At 47.0% G+C, this 25,219-nt stretch overlaps 1 protein-coding gene across 4 annotated transcripts in view; it reads right to left on the reverse strand.

Moving 5' to 3' along the window:
- Positions 1-25,219, reverse strand: part of CAMTA2 (calmodulin binding transcription activator 2) — a 173,111-nt gene that overhangs the window by 15,123 nt on the left and 132,769 nt on the right. For all 4 annotated transcript variants that reach the window (XM_082255522.1, XM_082255520.1, XM_082255521.1 and 1 more), the window contains exons 13-19: positions 15,663-15,844; positions 15,504-15,582; positions 11,101-11,377; positions 8,934-9,214; positions 8,566-8,750; positions 1,510-1,671; positions 1,209-1,428 (exon numbers count right to left, since the gene is read on the reverse strand). In XM_082255522.1, the coding sequence (XP_082111648.1) occupies positions 1,209-1,428; positions 1,510-1,671; positions 8,566-8,750; positions 8,934-9,214; positions 11,101-11,377; positions 15,504-15,582; positions 15,663-15,844 (1,386 nt within the window). The remainder of the gene's footprint in view (positions 1-1,208; positions 1,429-1,509; positions 1,672-8,565; positions 8,751-8,933; positions 9,215-11,100; positions 11,378-15,503; positions 15,583-15,662; positions 15,845-25,219) is intronic.

The following is a 25,219-nucleotide window of genomic DNA, read 5'->3' on the forward strand; positions in this document are numbered from 1 at the left end:
CTTCTCTTCGGCGGCCGTGCAGCTAGGATGCCCGGGTTTCCAGGTGGGACGGGAGACCCGGGCGTGCCACGGAAGGCGGCCGCATCGGTTGTCATTACAAGACAGCCAACCTTCGGCTATGGAACGCCGGTACCGGGGTGATGCCTCTAGCTGCAAGCATTACTCCGGTACAAGCACTTTCCGGAAATATCGGTAACCTCAGCGGCCGATTCCTATATATCGGGGAAAGTGCATATCAGCGATAATCGGTTGATCCCCATTAGAAACCCTGTCATGTTTTTACTGATGATTTAACCACTATTTGTCCTAGTGCCCATTGACATTGGGACAGGAAGTCGGGGTAAATAAATTCTTAGTCCTCGTTCACAGGTGGCATTCTAAGTGCTCTGTGCATTCCCATGCAAGCAGCCCACTGATTGGGAAGCAGTGGTTGTTGCATGTACACAGACTCTGCTCCTACTCTGACATCCATGTGGGTGCACAGCCACACAGTACACACAGTCTGCTTTTGGGGCCAAGCACCCGGACAGATGTCAGACTGGAAGCAACATAGTTGTCTGCAGTTGCCTCACCCCAAATGACATCATCAAGGGAACTGCTTGCACCGGTAACCACAGCCATCCAAGGGCAACGCTTTGTGTGGCTGAGGCCTAACAGATTCTAAGGAAGAAAAAGTCACTGTCCAACACCAGTTCAGCTCGAGTGTAAAACCAGTTTCAGCGTGACTCCAATCAGCTGATGTTTCACCCTGCCCACAGGGCTCAGTCATGGAGGTGGCCTGGATGGAGCTTGGCTGAAGCTGTATCTACTGATTTTACACTCTTAACTGGTATGCAGCGGTTTGACTTTCTCTTCCCAAGAGTGTACACATAGCCGGGGCGAGCTCTACTTTCCACCTGCACCTGACAGTGGGAGCTTTGGATGTTTATCTAGAGCAGCGCCCCCAAGCTATGCATGGTCACAGTGAGGCCCAAGAGATGTTCAGTGAACAAGAGGTAAGGGGAAATCTAATGCAAGTTCCCCCCACTTTGTAGAGATTTTTTTTCTTCAGTTATATCTCCAGGAGTGGAAGTAAAGAATATTCCCCACTGTGACAGATGGCAAAATAGGAAAAAAAAAAATGTTGGTTTTAACCATTCACTATGCTATCCAAAAAGATGAATATCAGTAATGTGCCGGTAGATTAGTAGATCCAGTTGCGGTCTCACCTTGTACTTGCGAAAGGCGGTCTGAATAACCCGAGCCGCCTCGTAGAGCTCCCGCTGTTCATGGTCCGAGAGGGTGAGCAGAGCAAACTCACTCTCCATCCGTCCACTGCTTGAGGCACTGAGGAACTCGGACCACCTGGCTGCACCGGGAGGGTCAAACCGTTCAAATGAGAGCTCTCCCAACGGGGGAGGAGTTGTAGGGGATGGTGGGGCCTCGGACCTAACAATATAGAAGGATGGCAATATTGTGAGGTCTAGAAGACCATTCGTGCAAGAAAAGAGCTACAAGTGAGCTTCATACCTGGTCACTTTGACACGCAAGCCTTCCATGGACCTTCTGTTCATCCGTTTGCTTCGCTGTCCAAAGGCTCCAACGTCAGCATGTGATCCCAGGCTGCTACCGTCCTCTCCCGGGCTCATCTGAGCAAAGCGAGCCAAGGCACGTGCTGCTCGCATACCCTCTCTGCATGGAGATACCATGGGTTAGAGTCAACACAGCTGTCTTTTGCTCATAACAGCTGACTACAGCTTTGTGATACAAGCATATATAAAAAAAAGAAAAGAGCAAGTCCTCAGATTTATAAGCAGGAGAGCGTACAACTCTGTTGCCAAATTGCAGCCCTCATGAAGACTAAGTATTCTTATATAGCCCACTTGCCGACTGCCCTACAGCAGATTTACTGCTACAGAGCAGCCGTTCGGTAATTCTGCACTCTCTGGTGGGGGGCGCATGCGCCGATCCTGTGATTAGAAGTAGAACCTGATCAGCAGGTGCTGGGCGGACATACATTGGCCGGCACCCGCTGATCAGCTTCTGCATATTACATTATATGGCGATGTATACCCAGTTAACGACTGCCTACAGCAGATTTACTGCTACAGAGCAGTCGTTCGGTAATTCTGCACTCTCTGGTGGGGGGGGGGGGGGGGGGGGGGGGGGCGCATGCGCCGATCCTGTGATTAGTCAAAGCAGAACCTGATCAGCAGGTGCCGGGCGGACATATATTGGCCGGCACCCGCTGATCGGCTTCTGCATATTACATTATATGGCGATGTATACCCAGTTAACGACTGCCTACAGCAGATTTACTGCTACAGAGCAGCCCTTCGGTAATTCTGCACTCTCTGGTGGGGGGGCGCATGCGCCGATCCTGTGATTAGTCAAAGCAGAACCTGATCAGCAGGTGCCGGGGGGGGGTGCGCATGCGCCGATCCTGTGATTAGTCAAAGCAGAACCTGATCAGCAGGTGCCAGGCGGACATACAATGGCCAGCACCCTCTGATTGGCTTCTGCATATTACATTATATGGCGATGTATACCCAGTTAACAACTGCCTACAGAAAATGTACTGCTACAGGGTGGCCGTTCTGTGCAGAATCATGTATACATAAGTAATTCCCCACTTCTGGGTAGGGGGCGCACACGTGCCCCCTACCCTATTAGTCACAGCAGAAGCTGATCAGTGGGTGCCAGCCAATGGATGTCTGCTGATCTGCGAGGAGAAACACTGGAGACACCTTAGTGAAAGCAGATCATACAGTACACAAACACTGGCTAGGCACACATTTAACCCTTTGGTAGCCCTAGATGTTTAACCCCTTCCCAGCCAGTGTCATTAGTACAGTGACAGTGCATATTTTTAGCGCCGATCACTGCATTAGTGTCACTGGTTCCCACAAAGTGTCACGCAATATCGAAGTCCCGCTAGAAGTCGCTGATCGCTAATCGACTAATAAAAAATAAATAAGTGTCAGATTGTCCACCACAATATCACTGTCCCACTATATAGTGGTGTGTATATCAGCGCTGCTCCTCCACTATAAGTCGCTGATTGCCGCTATTCCTAGTATAAAAAAAATTAAATAAAATAAAAATTCCAGTAAATACCATCGTTTTTAGACGCTATAATTTTTGAACAAACCAATCAACATACACTTATTGGGAATTTTTTTTTTTTTTACCAAAAATAATGTAGAATACATATTGGCCTAAATTGATGAAGAAATTTGATTTTTTTATATTTTTTTATTGGATAGGTTTTAAAGCAGAAAGTGAAAATAACGATTTTTTTCAAAATAGTCGGTCTTTTTTTTGTTTATAGCACAAAAAAACTTTATAAAAAAAACACGCGGTGAGCAAATACCCCAAAAGAAAGCTCTATTTATGGGGGAAATAATTACATTATTTTAATTGAGTACAGCATCAAAATCTATCCCATAGTTTGTAAACGCTATAACTTTTGCGCAAACCAATATACGCTTTTTGAGATTTTTTTTTTTTACCAAAAATATGTAGCAGAATACAAAATCGGCCTAAACTGAGAAAAAAAAATTTGATTTTTAAAAATGTTTTTATTGGGAATGTTTTATAGCAGAGAGTAAAAAATATTGGATGACATGTTCTCTTCATTGAGAGATCTGGGGTCCAAAAGTAATAAAAAATAATAAAATGAATAATTTTATTTTTGATCTTTTGCTTAAAAAAACCAAAACAAAAAAACACAACTTTTTTTTACTCCCAGCCTGGACCAGAAGTGACGTCATGGCTTCGTTATGGTCCTCCAAGGCCATAGAGGCAATAAAAGCGATCTACTCTTTCACTGCCTGTGTGGCCAAAACTGGTGAACCGGCCAAAACGGTAAGTACAAGAAACACTGGCGAGCAGTGGGAGGGGTTATGTCCCTTCCCGCCGCTTCTCAAATAGGCTTTCATGGGAAAGCCAGCCGCCGGCTGGAAAAAAAACAAACAAAACTGGGGTTATGGTGGATCGCTTCAGCCATAATCCAGATTAACCACTTGAAAACCGTATTGTGGTCGGCAAGTGGTTAAAACTACCTCCAAATGGTTCATACATTTATCTTCATTTATTTAAAGCGATAATAAAAGCTTTTTTTTTTTTTTAAACTAACATGTTATACTTACCTGCTCTATGCAGCGGTTTTACACAGAACAGCCCGGATCCTCCTCTTGGGTCCCATGCTGGCGCTCCTTGCTCCTCCCTCCAAGCAGACGTGCTCCTGACCCACGGCTCTGTTTCCATTCAAACACAGATCTGAGGCTCGGTCCCACCCCCTCTGTCTCCTGATTGGCTCACTGGCTGTGATTGACAGCAGTGGGAGCCAAAAGGCAATCAGGAGTGTGAGTTCCTAGAGAGGCAAGGCTCCTGCAAGAACATTGTTGAATCAAGAGGGGGCTTAAGCATTAGGTTAGGATGACCGGGGGGGGGGATTATGGTTGAAGCTCTCCACCATAACCATAATCCCCCCCCCCCCCGGTCATCCTAATACTTAAGCCCCCTCTTGATTCAACAATGTCCTTGCAAGAACCTTGCCTCTCTGGGAACTCACACTCCTGATTGTTTTTTTTAGGCTGTGATTGACAGCAGTGGGAGCCAAAAGCAAAGCTTTATTATTGCTTTAAATAAACAAAGATAAATGGGGGGGGGGGGGGGCTGCTGCAAACAAGGTAAATGGGGGGGGGGGCTGCAAACAAGGTAAATGGGGGGGGGATGCAAACAAGGTAAATGGGGGGGGGGGGATGCAAACAAGGTAAATGGGGGGGGCTGCAAACAAGGTAAATGGGGGGGGGCTGCAAACAAGGTAAATGGGGGGGGGGGCTGCAAACAAGGTAAATGGGGGGGGGGCTGCAAACAAGGTAAATGGGGGGGGGGCTGCAAACAAGGTAAATGGGGGGGGGGGCTGCAAACAAGGTAAATGGGGGGGGGGGCTGCAAACAAGGTAAATGGGGGGGGGGCTGCAAACAAGGTAAATGGGGGGGCTGCTGCAAACAAGGTAAATGGGGGGGCTGCTGCAAACAAGGTAAATGGGGGGGCTGCTGCAAACAAGGTAAATGGGGGGGCTGCTGCAAACAAGGTAAATGGGGGGGCTGCTGCAAACAAGGTAAATGGGGGGGCTGCTGCAAACAAGGTAAATGGGGGGGCTGCTGCAAACAAGGTAAATGGGGGGGCTGCTGCAAACAAGGTAAATGGGGGGGCTGCTGCAAACAAGGTAAATGGGGGGGGGGCTGCAAACAAGGTAAATGGGGGGGGGCTGCTGCAAACTAGGCAAATGGGGGGTGCTGCAAACAAGGTAAATGGGGGGGGGGGGCGCTGCTGCAAACAAGGTAAATGGGGGGGGGGGGCGCTGCTGCAAACAAGGTAAATGGGGGGGGGCTGCTGCAAAACAAGGTAAATGGGCGGGGCAGGCTGCAAACAAGGTAAATGGGTGGGGGGCCGCGACAAACAAGGTAAATGGGGGGGGGGCTGCGACAAACAAGGTAAATGGGGGGGGGGCTGCTGCAAACAAGGTAAATGGGGGGGGGCTGCTGCAAACAAGGTAAATGGGGGGGGCTGCAAACAAGGTAAATGGGGGGGCTGCTGCAAACAAGGTAAATGGGGGGGGGGCTGCTGTAAACAAGGTAAATGGGGGGGGGGGGCTGCTGTAAACAAGGTAAATGGAGGGGGTTGCTCCAAAATGGGGGCAAACAAGGCAAATGGGGGGGGGGCTGCTGCAAACAAAGTAAATGGGGGCGGGGGCTGCTCCAAAGTGGGGGCAAACAATGTAAATGGGGGAAGGGCTGCTGCAAACAAGGTAAATGGGGGGGGGGGCTGCTGCAAACAAAGTAAATGGGGGGGGCTGCTGCAAACAAAGTAAATGGGGGGGGGCTGCTGCAAACAAAGTAAATGGGGGGGGCTGCTCCAAAATGGGGGCAAACAAGGTAAATGGGGGGGGGGGGGCTGCTGCAAACAAGGAAAATGGGGGGGGGGACTGCTGCAAACAAGGTAAATGGGGGGGGGGATTCTGCTGCAAACAAGGTTTTTTTGCCTTCATACATAGTATGCATGAAAGCAAACAAATCTTGTGCCTTTACAACCACTTTATTGCTCATTTGGACCGATTCCCTCCCCCGTTATCTGCAAGGCCAAATGGGAAAAGGATTTGGGAGAAATCTCTGCTATGCAGTGACAATTTATCTTATAAACCCCATGCCTACTATCTCTAACAGATGATCAAAACTCTACATTCTTCATAGAACGCCTGTATTGGCTGTACAGATATAGCCACGGAGACTCTCCACTCTGTCCAAGATGTCTTAGAGACCGGGGGGGGGGGGGGAACTACTGTACATAAACTGGCCTTATCCCAAGTTATTTCGCTATTGGCGTGGCATAGTGGACAGAGTCCATTTGGTGTTCAATTCCCAGATTCCCTTTACCCCTCTCACTTTTCTTTGGTTGGCAGGAACTTCCGGAAAAGAACACCTTGGTGACTGTTGCCATAAGTCGAGTGTTATTTATAGCCAGGAAACCGATAGCCATGAAGTGGTTGTCACCCTCTTCTCCAACATCTTGGATTAAGGCAGTTAATTCCTCCCTCAGTTTAGAAAAACAGACTCATCAGCAAAGGGGTTGCCCACAAAAATTATGAAATAATGAAGGAGCGTACATATATGTGACTCTGCACTTCCGGTTAGGGGGCTGGTCAGCAAGTGCCGGCCAACCAACGTCCACTGATCAAGGGGACACACTAGACCAGTGATGGCGAACCTTGGCACCCCAGATGTTTTGAAACTACATTTTCCATGAGGCTAAGATACACTGCAGAGTGCATGAGCATCATGGGAAATGTAGTTCCAAAACATCTGGGGTGCCAAGATTCTCCATCACTGCACTAGACGTTGCCCACTCCGTAATTTTGTCCAGGTCATTCTGTAGGATATCTGCTTCATGCTGTGCTGTTATTGTCCTGCCCAATTTTGTGTCATCTGCAAAAACTGATATTGAACTACTGATCCCTTCCTCAATGCTGTTTATGAATAAATTGAACAAGGTTGGTCCTAGGACTGAGCCTTGGGGGACCCCGCTTACTACCTCAGACCAGTCTGAGTACGCGCTGTTTATTACCACCCTTTGGACACGCCCTTTTAGCCAGTTCCGTATCCAAGAGCAAACCCTGCTGTCGATACCTGCAGACCTTATTTTATAAATTAAGCGCTTATGGGGAACTGTATCAAACGCCTTAGCAAAATCTAGGTACACCACATCCACTGGTCTGCCCCTATCTAGCTCACAGCTCACCTCCTCGTAGAATGTTAAGAGATTGGTTTGACAAGATCGCCCATTTGTAAACCCGTGCTGGTTACTACTGATGATGCTGTTGTCCTTAGCAAACTCTACGATATAGTCCCTTATCATCCCCTCCAGAAGTTTACATACTACTGATGTCAGACTGACAGGCCTATAATTTCCCGGTATATGCCTCTGACCCTTTTTGAATATCGGAATCACGTTAGCTTTCCTCCACTCCCCTGGTACATCTCCTGTCCTAATACTGTCCGCAAAGATCAGGAACAGTGGTCTGGATATAACCTTACTGATTAGTTGCACTGGTTCCAGAAAAGTGTCAGTTAGCGTCAGATTGTCCGCAGCAATATCCCAGTCAAGCTATAAGTTGCTGATTACCGCCATTACTAGTATAAACAAGAACAAAAAAAAAAAAAAAAAAAGGAGGGTGATGGGGTGAGGGGGGCTAAGGGGGAGGGGGAAAGCGTTCCAGCCACTCACGAGCACTTGGATGAGAAAGACCGCCACCAGCTGAAGATAAAAATACCGGGTTATGGCCAATAGCTTCAGCCATAACCCAGTTAAACCACTTCCAAATCGCAACACACACACACACACACACGTGTGTGTGTGTGTCTATTGTGGTTAATAGACAATGCATTCATGACTGGAGGATAAGTGAATACACATGCCAGGACCCCTATCTCTGAATACCAGGAGGGTATCTGCTCATCTCTGATTTGAGTGGTGCTCGAAGTTCCATTACTGGTCACAGTGCATAGGGATCATGTTAGGGCTGGGACAGACATCGCATGTGATTCTCATCGCACTGCTGTGCATTTCACATGCGATGTCTGTGCGATGCAAATTCGGCCACACAAACTGTATGGCTGAAACTGCATCGCATTTACACCAAAATGGTGCAGGACCCATTTTTTTGGTCTGCACTGGATGTGTCCACACCTGTGCGATCCGATTCCTGCACCATTTGACAGTTCGCACTGCAATCTGCGAACCGATCTGGGGTGCCACAAACTTTACATTGACACCCCCCACGGATTGCAAATCTCAGTGTGAATCGGCACTGAATCGCAGAATTTCCCGCATCGCACCAGTGTGGACCAGGACTAAGCGGCCAGTTTAGGTGCAAATGGATAAGATTTCTTTTTTTTATTAATTACATAAATTATACTTTCACAAACATCTGCAAAAACACAACCACTATATAATTCAAGGAGTGTCTAAATTTAGCCACAAGAAATCTACACACAAAACCCGAGGGAGCCGTGTACTGACCCATGCGGAGGTAAGCCGGGCATCTGGTCGGCGGTATCCAGGTAGCTGGCCAGCCATGCCATGGTCTTGCTAAGGTTGCCCGATCTCTCTCTGAGTGGAACGGAGTCGGAGGCGGTGAAATCATCCTGCTTGATGCGGTCCGGAGTGGCCTCTATGATCTGTTCTGCGAGGGTGACCATATCAACCTGGGACGAGGGAGAGTGGAGGCGATGGGGGGGGGAGGGGGGCAGGTGAGGCCGTAAGAGTGAAAGGAAAGTGCACATAAACAAAGGAAGGATGGGGGAGAGAAAGTAAAGAGAGCAACAGATAAACAGCATGGAAAGAGTGTGGGGTAGAAGACTGCAGGGGAACAAGGAGAGAAACTTTACCTGCAGATAGTCCTGGTTTTCAGTGTCCTCTCTGTATTGCAGGAGATCGGCATCAACCACTCCAGGTGAGTCCAGGTACTGGCCTTGTTCCACTGGGTCCTCAAGGTCCCAAGATGCAGCCCCTAGCAGCCTGGAATTAGGGGATGCTTCTACAGGAGTGTCCTGGCTGCTCTCTGGGCTGCAGTCCGGTGAACCTCGGAGAGCAGAGCTGCTGGAGTAGGCTGAGGTGACGGAAATGGAACCGTCTGACACCTCGGAAGGAGACGGGAGACTGCTGAGACCTGGAGAGAGAACGTTCAGAAGAATGTATAAGTCGCCCTGACTTCGTACCTTAGGAATGATAAGGTTTTGTAGAATTGGATTTTTGAGCTAACTGTAAAATCATTTTTTGAGATGGAGAAGTGTCCTGGCCTCCGCACACGTTTCGCCCGCGTAGGGCGGGGCGAAACTTGTTTGAAGCATGGTCTTAATGGAGTGAGCTGGCCATACGGTCTAGCAAGGTGTGCGGCGGCTGGGACACTCCTCTGCGTGCTTAGAGTCAGGATGGACTCATCCTCAGCTCTCCTCCAGCACTGCTTCCTCCTCCACTATCTGATAAGACAAACACCGTCACCTTATATACAGATTACTGATCCAGCACTGCTTCCTCCTCCACTATCTGACCAGACACACACTGTCACCTTATATACAGATTACTGATCCAGCACTGCTTCCTTCTCCACTATCTGATAAGACACACACTGTCACCTTATATACAGATTACTGATCCAGCACTGCTTCCTCCTCCACTATTTGTCACCTTATATACAGATTACTGATCCAGCACTGCTTTCTCCTCCACTATCTGACCAGACACACTGTCACCTTGTATACAGATTACTGATCCAGCACTGCTTCCTCCTCCGCTATCTGATAAGACACACACTGTCACCTTATATACAGATTACTGATCCAGCACTGCTTCCTCCTCTACTATCTGATAAGACACACACTGTCCCCTTATATACAGATTACTGATCCAGCACTGCTTACTCCTCCACTATCTGATAAGACACACATTGTCACCTTATATACAATTACTGATCAAGCACTGCTTCCTCCTCCTCTATCTGATAAGACACACACTGTCACCTTATATACAGATTACTGATCCAGCACTGCTTCCTCCTCCACTATCTGATAAGACACACACTGTCTCCTTATATACAGATTACTGATCCAGTATTGCTTCCTCCTCCTCTATCTGATAAGACACACACTGTCTCCTTATACACAGATTACTGATCCAGTACTGCTTCCTCCTCTACTATCTGATAAGACACAACCTGTCACCTTATATACAGATTACTGACCCAGCACTGCTTCCTCCTCTACTATCTGATAAGACACACACTGTCCCCTTATATACAGATTACTGATCCAGCACTGCTTCCTCCTCTACTATCTGATAAGACACACACTGTCCCCTTATATACAGATTACTGATCCAGCACTGCTTACTCCTCCACTATCTGATAAGACACACATTGTCACCTTATATACAATTACTGATCAAGCACTGCTTCCTCCTCCTCTATCTGATAAGACACACACTGTCACCTTATATACAGATTACTGATCCAGTACTGCTTCCTCCTCCACTATCTGATAAAACACACATTGTCTCCTTATATACAGATTACTGATCCAGCACTGCTTCCTCCTCCACTATCTGACAAGATAATCATACTTAATCCCCCACCTCTTGTTTCGATTATTCATTCCTCAATATGTTAAGCTCATAGAGACACGACTCTTATGTTTTATCTTATTACGGTTGCAGTTTTTTATCATCTCATTATGATTGCAGTTTTTTTTATCTCATTATGGTTGCAGTTTTTTATCATCTCATTATGGTTGCAGTTTTTTATCATCTCATTATGGTTGCAGTTTTTTATCATCTCATTATGGTTGCAGTTTTTTATCATCTCATTATGGTTGCAGTTTTTTATCATCTCATTATGGTTGCAGTTTTTATCATCTCATTATGGTTGCAGTTTTTTTTAGGTTATGACTCATGTCCATAAATATTCGATGAACTGCACTGACATCATAAAAAACTGAGGTTACTGTTCCTTGTAGACCAAATCACAGTTCTGACCCTCGGTAAGAGAGACTGTGCTATTACCAGTATCTGCACTTGTAGATATCGGAGAGAGTCCTCGACCCATCTCCTGGCTTCCCATCAATGAGTGCCAGCTCCCAGAATGCAATTCAGTGAAGTTTCCCAGTGCCGCTTCTTGCCTCTGCATCTCCTCCAGAGTGGAGGCCAATTTGACGTGTCCTCGAGAACGAGCCACTCCAAGAGGAAGGCGGCCTAAGGAGTCCGGTATGGAGAGAGCCCGGCAGTCCCAGCGGAAGAGGAGAGTGGCGGCCTCTGTGTGCCCAAGAGCACAGGCCCACATCTGTCACAAAGAATCCAGAAAATTATAAATGGAAAGCAAATAAGACCCAAAAGAAGATAAACAGATGAAGGTGACAAAAAAACCACCAGGAATAACTCATCGCTACATTTGTTTGAAAACCGACTGATATTCATCAAGTTCAACCTCTACCATTCTCCTGCAGTTTTTTGTCAAGTACTGTGGCTTCCTGGAAATGACTTTGTAATAAGTGGGTGCTGCAGTGAATGTTGGCTGGGAATCGGTACGGACACAAGGTTAAGGTATGTATTGCCAGCACACCAAGGACCTTTGAAATAGCGGCCAAAAGTTTATTGAAGCAATCATATTATAGCATTAAAGTGCGTAGTTTCGGGGTCGCCCAAGACCCCTTCATCACATGCATGATGGGGTCCTGCGCAGCCTTGAAAAATTATAGTTTTATGCTGTGATGGGATCTCTCAAATAAATGTAATATTTAATTCAAATAGCATTGTCAATTTTATGCAGCACTTTACACATACAGGTGCATCTCATAAAATTAGAATATCAGTAATTCAATTCAAAAAGTCATTTTATATAAATGTGTTACACACAGAGTGATATATTTCTCCTATTCAGGATTACAGAAGACCAAAAAAAAAAAAATGTTGTCTTCGTGAAAAGTCTGTCCATGTACAGTATAGGATGCACTCAAAACTTGGTCGGGGCTCCTTTTGCATGAATTACTGCATCAATGCGGCGTGGCGTGGAGGCGATCAGCCTGTGGCACTGCTGAGGTGTTATGGAAGCCCAGGTTTCTTTGATAGCGGCCTTCAGCTTGTCTGCATTGTATCTTCCTCTTGACAATACCCCACAGATTCTCTATGGGGTTTAGGTCAGACAAGTTTGCTGGCAAATCAAGCAGTGATACCATGATCATGTGACCAGGTATTGGTACTTTTGGCAGTGTGGGCGGTGCCAAGCCCTGCTGGAAAATGAAATCAGCATCTCCATAAAGCTGGTCAGCAGAGAAAAGCATGAAGAGCTCTAGAATTTCCTGGTACAGCAGTGCTGACTGTGGACTTGATAAAACACAGTGGACCAACACCAATAGAAGACATGGCTCCCCAAATCATCACTGACTGTGGAAACTTCACACTGGACCTCATGCAACTTGGACTCTGTGCCTCTCCACTCTTCCTCCAGACTCTGGGACCTTGATTTCCAAATGAAATGCAAATTCTTCCAGTCCATAATGATTTGGGGAGCCATGTCATCTGCTGGTGTTGGTCCACTGTGTTTTATCAAATCCAAAGTCAGTGCAGCCCTCTACCAGGAAATTCTAGAGCACTTCATGCTTCCCTCTGCTGACCAGCTTTATGGAGATACCGATTTCATTTTCCAGTAGGACTTGGCACCGCCCACACTGCCAAAACTACAATTACCTGGTTTATTGATCATGTTATCACTGTGCTTGATAGGCCAGCAAACTTGCCTGACCTAAACCCCATAGAGATTCTGTGGGGTATTGTCAAGAGGAAGATGAGAGACACCAAACCCAACAATGCAGACAAGCTGAAGGCGACTAGAAAAGCAACCTGGGCTTCCATAACACCTCAGCAGTGCCACAGGCTGATTGCCTCCATGCCACGCCACATTGATGCAGTAATTCATGCAAAAGGAGCCCCTACCAAGTATTGAGTGAAAACTATACTGTTTTCAGTAAGCCAACATTTCTGTATTAAAAATCCGTTTTTTTGGTCTTATGTAATATTCTAACTTTCTGAGACACTGTATTTTGGGTTGTCACTAGCTGTAAGCCATAATCATCAAAATTAAAAGAAAGAAATGCTTGCAATATATCACTCTGTGTGTAACACATCTGTATAAAATATATGAGTTTCACTTTTTGAATTGAATTTTGGAAATAAATTACCTTAACTTTTTGAGAATTTTATGAGATACACCTGTATATTGTACATTCATATCATTTCCCGCCCTCAAGTAACTTACAATCTAAGGTCCCTAACTCACATTCCATACATACACATACTAGGGCCAATAGAGACAGGAGCCAAATCACCTACTGGCATGTCTTTGCAGTGTGGGAGGAAACCCACACAGGCACAGGGAGAACATGCAAACTCCATGTGCAGTCGTTCGGATTCTAACTGACGACCCCAGTGCTGCTAGACGAAGTGCTAACCACTAAACCCACTCTGCTGCCCAACTTTTGGATGCTTTTAAAAAGATCCTTGGTGTGCTGGCAATACATGCCTCAACCTCGTCTTTGTACAGCATTTGGGAAAAAGTTTATTTGCCAAACCTTTATCCTGGCCTTGGAGAAAGTTAAAGTGATCTCTAAGACTTTTCTCCCACTTGCTCTGATCTTTTACAATGGGGGTCCCAAAACTCAACCCTATATTCTTTGATCTGTTTCACACAGGCTTTAGCTTGTATAAAAACAGTGTTAACAGAAAGATTTAACAAAGCATTTGCAGAGCTTTCAGCAAGCTTTGTTAAAGCTTTTTAACATCCTAATGGGAGTGTCGATTGCCACTTTAGACAAGCTGCTAGCTGGCTTTCAACAAACTTCAAGAGGTGCTGAGGCCTGCTAGCAGATTGCTTAAAGTGGCAATCAACACTCCCATTAGGATCTGTGTTCAATATTTACAAACTGGAGCGGAATGGTACTTTAAAAGCTTCAACAAAGCTCAGCAAATGCTTGGTCAAAGATTGCTGTTCACACTACTCTTATACAAGCTGAAGCCCGTGTGAAACGCCTAAATGTGGCATTTAGGGTATATTTAGACGTACATTTAAATCTTTCTTGCCTCTGAAGCTTAATCCACTTCCGGCTCACGCTCCAGAGGCTACTGACAGGCGGTGAGATAGCGATGCAATGCCTCCTCAACACCTGTTTAACCCCATTTTTGCCAACAACTGCACCACAACTGCATAATTGCATGCAGTTGTGGGGCGTTTGCGGTGCTTCCCCGTTGACTTGCATGTGCAGCATTACATCCGGTCTAGTGCTGCAACGATGCGTCGTTATCGATTACGTCGACTACAGAAATACGTTGACGTGCGTGAAAGGCATCGATGCGCCACACGTGACGTCACACGCCCCCTGCTCGCAGGGCCGGAGCTGGCCCACAGCTCCGCTTTAAGCTTTGCCGGCCGGGCCGCTGCATATATTAGGGCCGCTGCAGGCTGCACTGCCCTGCCCCCGCTGCGCTCCAGTCCAGAGTGTCCGTCTCTTCTACGTCAGCCGCTGTGAGCGGCATGACATCCCAGGGCGGCTGCACCTGCGCGGCGGTGCATCAATTGAGCTGACTCTCTGTGGCTGCAGACTGCCGCCGATGATCTCTCCCACTGTCTCACACAGACGAGATGTCACGCGCCACTCCAGCAGCAGCATGTGATCGCAGGTGAGCCTGAGGGGTCTGCACTGGGAGGGGGGGGGGCTTACTAAGTGGTCTTTACTAGGTGGGAGGGCTTACTGAGGGGTCTGTACTAGGTGGGAGGGCTTACTGAGGGGTCTGCACTGGGAGGGGGGCTTACTTACACTCAATTAAGCAAAGAAAATAAAAATAATCGTTAGATTAGTCGACTAATCGGAAAAATAATCGCTAGATTAGTCGACAGACAAAATAATCGTTAGTTGCAGCCCTAGTCCGGTCAATTTAACTACGGCTGCAAAGCAAATGGTCAGGGCCGAGGAATGTAATGTAAACATTCCTCTCCACTGCCTAGTGCAGCCTGGGGGGGGGGGGGGCGGGCGAGGTTGGTAGGTGGCAAAACAAAGCTAAACTGCGAGTCTAAACGAGGCCTCATGGGTATTTTAAAAGGGTAATACTATACTAGAAACACATGTTCTTTATATACACAGCACAAGATTTTATTTACTTTTTAGGCTCCAGTACAGTGTATGGCAGTCCTGACGATTAGTTTATGGTTATCCAGTATCCCCAAGCCTCCCTCTGTCGTTCAATCATGAAGAATTTGAAATACCACACAGAAAAGAAAAGTGTTGGGGGATGATGAGGTATTGTACATTACTTCACAAATGTTTTGGTATGTAACTCAAGTCTTAGCTTTATTGAAGGTGTCTGGTTAGAGTTTTAGCTTTGGAACAAGTAAAAAAAAAAAAGTAGTCAACTCTCACCAGAGGAGTGCATGAGAAGTGATCGACGTTTAGAGGATCCACCTCTAACTCCACCACCAAACTCTGAGAATGGATGCTCCTGAAAACAGATAAATATATTTATTTGAGTTTTGTTACATATTTTTCTTCCTCCATTTTGCCAAACCACAAGTCGCTCACCTCCACTGTATTAGAGTCTCGATAAGCCTGGCGTAGCCCTGGGCTGCTGCCAGATGGAGCAGGGTCATTCCTCGGAAGCTCATCTCATGGGCTAGAAGGTCTGAAGTCACCCAGCAGGTCTGTGACATCATTTTTTCACAAACCGCGACAAGTCGAGCCTCGAAGGAATCTGCAGATGACATCTAAAGGATTGAAGGAAAAAAAACTGGAGGTTACCCAAAAATGTTAAGCATTTAACTAGACAAAAATAAACTGCCAGCGGCATTTCAAAGTTATTTCAAAATAATAGGCATCTAAAATTACACAAACCATGGAACATTAGATATAAATAAACCTCCTAATCCACATACTAGTTGTGGGTTAGCGGCTCAAGGCACTGCAGACATTGGATAAGCATGATGGTCGAGACAATACACAATCATAAAAACTATTAAATGTTCATGTTTTCAAAGTATACTTCTCCAAATGAGGTTCCGATGTCTCTAGTGAAGCGTACTGTGCCCAAAGCAAGCTCCATAAAGACATACATTTGACCAGTTTGGTGTGGAGGAACTCCCCACCACTGATCTCACCCCCCAACTGGAAAGCCAATGATGCACAAAGTCTTTAAATCCAGCATTTTTAACTAACCCACATATGTTCTTTTGGCTGATTGCATACAAGTTCTCAGAGACAAACCCCACAATTTTTTTAAAAGCCTTTATAGAAGTGTGGAGACATAGCTCGAGAAGTTTGGTGTGGTGGAACTCTAGAGTCCTACTGTGGCAAACACAGCCACTGTATATTGTCCTTCGTGTATGCATTATGTTTATTGCATGTGTATACCTTTAAGAACCAAGTGGTTGTAATGTGGATCAAACAAGCAATCGGTATTTTAAGAGGATTCTGGGTGGCCGTCGTTCGACTACCGACCACACGGCGGTCGGCCATTTTGGATCCTTTGTTCGTCCGGTGGTATTTGGTTGTCGACCACCTGGAACTAAAATCGGCTACTCGACGGCGCGAATACCGCTGGACTTCCATACCGTTCAGGAGCCAAGTCTTTCGGTAATGTGGTTCCCTAGGTTCAATAGGTAGTTTGAAGTGAACTCAAGTGTAAAATGTATTTGGTACGGTGTTCGGCTACTTCAGCTGGGATCTGAGTGATACTGTCACGAAAGGTGTGCTCAGACCCCAGCTATCTACCGATCGTCCACTCATTTAAAGGTACCGAATAATGGAAGAGTTATGATTTTTTATGTATTGCAGATGGCTAGAAAATGGTAGAAGTGTTTCATAGACCCATGCCAGTGGGGTGGGGTTTGTTATTGTGAATACCTGCATTCCATTGTCCTATTGTTCCTGTCTGCCTTGTAAGCTTATTATGGGATGTGTGTTTGTGTGGGGGATGGCTCAAAGAGGGAGGGGTTTTCACAGAGTGTAGATCTCTTGTGTTTTCAATAAACAATTAATTCGAGTTGACTCCCAGGCTATGTGTCGTCTATTTCTTGGGAGGGAAGGATGGTATAACACTACCTGGATTGTTGCATGCTGTACCTGCCTATTTGGATTATTACCCGTTTTCCTGTCTACCAGCGGAGACCCTGTAGATTAAACTACTTCTCCGCTACAATCCTACACTGAGCCCTCAAATCAACCCTACCAAAAACCTTTGGGAGGAATTAAAACCCTGATAGGGAGCCAGGTCTTCTCATTCAACATCAGTACCTGACCCTCACAAATGTTCTTTTGGCTCACTGGACACAAATTCCTATAGACAAACTCCAAAATTTTAAAAAGTGGAGCCAGTTCTAAAAAAACATGATTTGATGAATTTGGTGTGGAGGAACTAGTGTCATGCATAGAGCCCTGACCTAAACCCTATTGAACACCTTTGAAATTGGCCAATTGTGAGCCAGGTCTTCCTATTCAACATCAGTACCTGACCTTACAAAGGTTTTTTTTTTTTTTTTGGCTGATTGGATGCACATTTCCCCAGACACTCCAAATAGAAATGTATGGAAAGCCTTCCCAGAGGAGTGGAGCCAGCTCCATAACGACATATTTTGACCAGTTTGGCGAGGAGGAACTCACCACCACTGATCTAACCCCTACTGGAAACCTGTGGGATGAACTGGAACACCAATGATGCGCCAGGTCTTCTCATTCTACATTATTAACTGACCTCACAAATGTTATTTTGGCTGACTGGATACAAGTTCTCAGGGGCACACTACTAAATTCTGTGGTAAACTGCACCAGCAAAAGTGAAGCCAGCTTCATAAAGACATGGTTTGTTGAGTTTGGGGTGGAGGAACTCTAGTATACTGCACAGAGCAGTGACCTCAACCTTACCGAAAACCATTGGGAGGAATTGAAACCCTGATGAAGAGCCAGGTCTTCTGATCAAACATCAGTACTTGACCTCAAAAATCATCTTGTGGCTCATTGGACACAAATTCCCACAGACACACCCCACAAACGTGCGGAAAGCTTTCCCAGAGGACTGGAGACAGTTCCATAAATACATGGTTTGGCCATTTTGGTGTGGAGGAACTCTAGTGACCTGCACACAGCCCTTACTTTAACTCTACAGAATATCTTTGGAATTAACTTGAATACAAATTGTGAGCCAGACCTCCTCATCTAACATAAGTACCTGGCCTAACAAATGGGCATGAATTCCCAGGCACATTTCAAATTCTCGTGGAAAGCCTTTTCAATAGACAGAAGTGTTGTAGGGCAACTGCATAATAATGCCCATGTTACTGAAATAATGGGATTTTTGACTTACCCAAAATCCATTTCTCTTTCCTTCATTGACGCACACAGCTTCTGTCATTTTTGACCAATGGGACGTTCCAAAGCAGTGTTAATCATGAGGGGTGGGAAACAGCAAAAAATTTCCAAGGCTAAACAAAAAAAAACACCCTGAAAAAAACACCCTCAAAGAGGATCAGGTCCTCTCAACAGCAGCGGCCAAAGTAAGCATCTGCAATTGCCAACACATCCACTTCATAAAACTTTGTAAAAGTGTGCACTGATGACCAGGTGGCCGCCTTGCAAGCCTGCGTCACTGACGCTTGATGACGGAAGGCCCAGGAGGCATTAAGCACCCTGTGTCTTGACAGGGAAAGGAGGAACCTGACCCCCAATTGAATAGGCCTGAAACACCATCTGTCTAATCCATTTGGAAATGGTAGCAGAGGAAGCAGACAACCCCTTGCGAGGTCCATCCGTGAGCACAAATAGAGAGTCTGACTTCCTGAAAGACTCGCTAGCGGTCAGGTACATTTGAATTGCCCAGACCACATCCAAGGCATGCAAGGCATTTTCCTTTGGATGTTTAGGCATGGGACACAGAGAAGAGAGAGACCACCTTAGGAAGGAATGATGGACAGGGGGCGAAGCGCCACCTTATCCTTGTGAATCACCAAAAAAGGTTAAACGTCAGGATAACGCCGCCAGTTCAGACACCCTGCGAGCATAATTGATAGCCACCAGAAAGGCCACCTTCTGGGACAGCGTAAGCAGGGGAATCTCCTGATCGTTTTCAAAGGGAGGCTTCTGTAGAGCTGAAAGCTCCACATTAAGATCCCAAGGCTGCGCACACTGGAGGAACCAAATGTCGGACACCCTGAAGAAAGGTACGCACCAGGGAGTGTATGGCCAAAGGTCATTGGAAAAAGACCTGGCCCTTAATGGTACTAAAGGCCAAATTCTGTTCAACCCCCTGATGACGAAAGGTTAAGATACGAGCCACGAGAAGGCGTGGGGATAAACCCCAAGAGACTCACACCACAGTCTCCTATCTAGGTATGGTTAAAGTAACTGGTCAACCTACTGTTTTAATGTGCGAAACACAACTGTCCCATAACAACAAACCAATACTGGTGATCTATCCAGTTAGATTCAATCCTAAGGTTTCCGACAGTAAATAAATATCGTTCCAGGTCCTTTATGAAGGCAGTATTTTCAGTAAAGGCTAATGTGATCTTAAACTGCCCCTCCACGTGTGTCTAGGATATCACACTGACGAAAGATTAGGGAATCGCTTCCCTTAAAGTCAGCCACAGTGGACCAAAAGGGGGTTATTTACTAAAGTAGGAGAGTGCCAATTCTGGTGCAACTCTGCATAGAAACCAATCGGCTTTCAGGTTTTATTGTCAAAGCTAAATAAGCAAAAGTTAGAAGCTGACTGGCTACCAATGTAGGTGTAAACTACTCTGGTTCCTTGGCAGGCAGCTTCTACACTCCAGAGAATCTCCACAGTCTCCTTGGCTTGTAATGCAATAGGAAATTGAAGCACCAAACCACTGCTAAGGAGGTCTATATACAACCTTGTACCCCTGACTTAATGGAATAATCTAAAAAAGAATGTAACGCGTTTCAGGGATCCAAGCACCCACTTCATCAGGGCTAGAAAGAACATAGGAAGATTTCTGTATCGGATATTAATACAGTATCCCCTCCATGGGGGTCATAATTAAAACCAAAAAATTGTCAATCGTAAAGGAAATGTCAAGATTACTATACAAAAATTAGAACATGAGTGCTGCACGATATCGTCTCAAAAGAAAAAAAAGAGGAAAAATAAATAAAATGGTGATATGTTACCTAATTAGAATAAAACAAAAATAGAAATTCAAGTTCTACACATACCTATTTAGAGATATTTTTTACCAATGTTAAGTTAACATAGATATCACCCTTATTTAAATGATCTTTTTTTCTCTTCTCCGTTTTAAAAAAATATTGTTCAGCACTGTTCTTATTTTTGTCTAATATTTTTGACATTCTCTTTATGATGGACTATTTGGTTTTACCACTGAAGGTCTGCCCTATAGCAGTTTTACTGCTATGGGGCGGCACCTCTGAGCCGGATCATATATATATACGTGATCTGGCTCCTCCTGGTAGGTGGTGCGATTGTGCGTCACTGGCGATCCGTAATTACATAATTACAACAGGAGCCGATCAGCGGGTGTGGTGGACTCAATGTCTGCCGGCACCAGCCGATTGTTCAGTACACAGGCATTATTGGTAGTCTGCCTATGTAAACAAGGCAGATTGCAGTTTTGTCAGTAAGGAAGGCATGGCTCCTGTGTTCCTGAAAAGCAGGAACATGGGTCCATGCCTTCCCCTGGTAAAAGCACCTCCCACACAGTACACACACACACTGGCTAGGCACACAGTTAACCCTTTGATCACCCCTGATGTTAACCCCTTCCCAGCCAGTGTCATTAATACAGTGACAGTGCATATTTTTAGCACTAATCACTGTATTCGTGTCACTGGTTTCCAAAAACGGGTCACTTAGTGTCTGATGCAATATCGAAGTCCCGCTAGAAGTCGCTGATCGCCATTACTAGTAAAAAAATAAAAATTCCATTAATATATCCCATAGTTTGTAGATGCTATAACGTTTGCACAAACCAATCAATAAACGCTTATTGGGATTTTTGTTACCAAAATATGTAGCAGAATACAAATTGGCCTATATTGATGAAGAAATTCGATTTTTTTTTTTTTTACTAGATAGGTTTTTATAGCAGAAAGTAAAAAAATTATATACATTTTTTTTCAAAATTGTCGGTCTTTTTTTGCTTATAGCGCAAAAAAAAAAAAAAAAAAAAAACTGCAGAGGTGATCAAATACCACCAAAAGAAAACATTTGTGTGGAAAAAAAAAAACGGAATTTTTGTAAAATCTTACCTGTAAAATTCCTTTCTCTGAGTCCTCCGACAGTCGCCGCCTCTTCATATTCGTCACATATGGGGTATTAGACTTTGCTCCGAAGGAGTAGCTAGGCAACAGAATATGTTAACAATAAAGCTTTAACATATCCCACCCTCAAGGGGTGGTCCCCTCAGTCAATACCCTCCTACTTCCTGCAACCATATCTCAGTTTTAGTGGAATAGCAGTAGAGTATACAATCAAACCCCAAAAGAGGGGCGGGGGCGGCGACTGTCGGAGGACTCAGAGAAAAGAATTTTACAGGTAAGATTTTACAAAAATTCCGTTTTCTCTTACGTCCTCCGACAGTCGCCGCCTCTTCATATTCGTCACATATGGGGACGTCCCAAAGCAGTGCAAACATGAGGGGTGGGAAACGCATCCGCGCCGAAAGGCAACGCAGTCTCCACATCAAAGAAGGGAACCTTACCAAAGGAAGGAAACCAGCTGGGCAACAGCAAAAACAAGTGCTCAACAGGAGCAACAACCCAGGAAAAGACAAAAAAACCAGGGGATACAAAACTTATCCCAACAGCCAGGAGTCCCCAACAAGGGACCCTAGGGAACAGCCGCACTAAGAACCTTGCGGCCAAAGGAAGCATCCGCCGATGCCTGAACATCTACTTTGTAGAATTTTGTGAAAGTGTGCACGGTCGACCAAGTCGCCGCCTTACACACCTGGGCTACAGAAGCCCCATGACGACAGGCCCAAGACGTACTCAGAGATCTAGTAGAGTGCGCCTTCACAGGCACAGGGGGAACCTTCCCCTGCAAAGCATAGGCCTGTTCAATGGTCTGCCTGATCCATTTGGCGATGGTAGAGGCCGAAGCCGCCATGCCCTTCCGAGGACCCTCTGGAAGAACAAACAAGGAGTCCGTCTTTCGAAAAGACTCAGTCGATTTAAGGTAAACCCTTATCGCCCGAACAACATCCAGAGAGTGCAATCTCACCTCCTTTGGATGTTTAGGCTTCGTGCACAACGAAGGCAAGACAATATCCTCATTAAGATGGAATTCCGAAACTCGTTTCGGCAGAAAAGAAGGATTAGGTCGCAAGACCACCTTATCCAAATGAATAACCAGGTACGGAGACTTGCAGGACAAAGCCGCCAGTTCCGACACTCTGCGAGCCGAAGTGATCGCCACCAAAAAGGCGACCTTTTTGGACAACATAGACAACGAGATCTCCCTGATCTGTTCAAAAGGAGCACGTTGTAACACAGAGAGAACGAGATTCAAGTCCCAAGGGGGCAGAGGATCCCGTCTCGGGGGAACCAGATGCCGCACACCCTGAACAAAGGTGCCAACCAAAGGGTTGGAAGCCACGGGACGTTGAAACAGAACGGCCAGAGCAGACACCTGACCCTTTATCGTAGCCAGCGCCAAACGCTGATCAACACCCGTTTGAAGGAAAGACAGCACACGGGACACCGAGTACGTGCGGGGTGACAACCCCCTGGACTCACACCAGGCAAAATAGGCCTTCCAAGTACGGTAATAAACCTTCCCCGAGGAAGACTTCCTTGCGTTGATTAAAGTATGAACGACCTCCGGAGAGAGACCCCTCTCCTTCAGGACCTCGGTCTCAACAGCCAGGCCGTCAAAGCCAGCGACTGTAAAGCAGGATGGTATATCGGTCCTTGAGACAGTAGATCGTCTCGAAGAGGCAGACGCCACGGGGCGTCGACCGCCAGATTCACGAGGTCTGCGTACCAGGACCGGCGAGGCCAGTCCGGTGCCACAAGAATCACCGTGTTGCGTTCCGAGCGTAACCTGCGAAGGAACCTGGACAGCAACTGAATCGGTGGAAACGCGTACATCAGCCTGTACTGATGCCACGGGGCCACTAACGCGTCCGACGCGTCTGCCCGAGGGTCGCGCGTCCTTGCCACGAACCTCTTCACCTTGTTGTTGAGGCGAGACGCGAACAGGTCCACATCTGGAAGACCCCACTTCGCGCACAACGTCTGGAAGACAGCCGGATGGAGAGACCATTCCCCCTGATCCAGGGTCTGGCGACTCAGATAGTCCGCCTGCCAGTTCTCCACTCCCGGAATGTGAACCGCCGTTATCGCCGGGACATGAGTCTCGGCCCAAGACAGAATGTCGGCCACTTCTCGAGCCGCTCGGGCACTCCTGGTGCCCCCTTGGTGGTTGATGTAGGCCACCGCCGTGGCATTGTCCGTCTGCACCCGAACCGGGCAACCCTGCAGCCGGTCCGTCCAGCGATGAAGACAGAGCCTTATCGCACGCAATTCCAGAATGTTGATCGGAAGGGAAGACTCCCCCTCCGACCAAGTCCCCTGAGCGGACAGAACGCCCAGAACTCCACCCCAGCCCGACAGGCTGGCATCCGTGGTGATTACCGTCCACGAGATCGGACGAAACGACTTGCCCCCGGACACCAACGGGGACTGGAGCCACCACAGAAGGTTTTCCCTGGTGCGAAGACTCAACGAGATTTGAAGATCCAGAGATTGAGGTCGCCCGTCCCACCTGGACAGGATCTCCGCTTGGAGACCCCGCGTGTGAAACTGTGCGAAAGGAATCGCCTCGAAGCCCGAGACCATCAATCCCAGACATCTCATACACGTCCGCAGAGACGAGTTCGGAACGTCCCTGAGGGACCTGACTTCCTCCCGGAGAGTCCTGAGTTTGTCTTCCGCCAGGAAGACCTTCGCCTGCACCGAGTCCAGTATCATTCCCAGATAGGGGAGACGAACCGACGGACTCAGTGTCGACTTTGGAAAATTTATCGTCCAACCAAACTCCTGCAGAGTTTGCATTGTGACAGACAGGTCCTCCTCCAGACCCTGTCTGGTCGCAGACCGAACCAGAATGTCGTCCAGATACCCCAGGACAGAAATGCCCTGGGCCCTCAATAATGCCAGAACCGGTGCAAGCACCTTGGTGAAGACCCGCGGAGCCGAGGCGAGACCAAAGGGCAACGCCACGAACTGGTAGTGATCCTCCGCAATGGCAAATCGAAGGTACCTCTGATGACCCTCGAATATGGGGATGTGAAGGTACGCATCCTTCAAATCGATGGAGGCCATGAATTCCCCCGGAACCAGGGCAGCCACCACCGACCGCAGGGATTCCATGCGGAACTTGCGAACCCGCACAGAGCGGTTCAGAGCCTTCAAGTCCAGAATCGGACGAACCTTGCCCTCCTTTCTGGGCACGGTGAACAGATTGGAATAAAACCCCCGAAACCTGTCCCGATGAGGCACCGGAACCACCACTCCCTGAGCCCTCAGGTCCCGCACCGCCAGGTGCAGGTCCCGCAGGCGCTCTGGAGACAGTTGAAGATTTGAGGGAAAAAATCTGCTCTTCGGCCGAGAGAGAAACTCGATCTTGTAACCAGATCGAACGATTTCCAGAACCCATCTGTCCCGCACACGGGCCAACCAGGGCTGAAGAAAACCGAGCAAGCGTCCCCCCACCCCAAAACTGGGTGAGGGCGCCCCTTCAGGCCGAACTGTTATGGGCTGCAGGTCCGGATTGGCCGGACTTCTGTTTCCCAGACCAGGGCTTCTTCTGAGAGCCTTGACCTTTGAACGGTTTGCCCTTGTAGTGCGGCCGAAAGGCACGAAAGGACCCCTGAGGGGGCCGAAAATTAGCATGCTTCTTCCCAGAAGCCCCCTTAGCCTTGGGGAAATGGGGCAAGAGAGTGCTCTTACCCCCGGTGATCCCCTTAATCAACACATCCAGGGACTCCCCAAAAAGGCGAGACCCATCATAAGGCAGATTGGCTAAGGTCTTACGTGAAGATTGGTCCACCGACCAACATTTTAACCAAACCAGGCGGCGAGACAACACCGCCACGCTGTGCACACGT

The sequence above is a fragment of the Pelophylax lessonae genome (assembly GCF_965119305.1).
Source record: "Pelophylax lessonae genome assembly, chromosome: 4".
NCBI classification, from domain to species: Eukaryota; Metazoa; Chordata; class Amphibia; order Anura; family Ranidae; genus Pelophylax; species Pelophylax lessonae.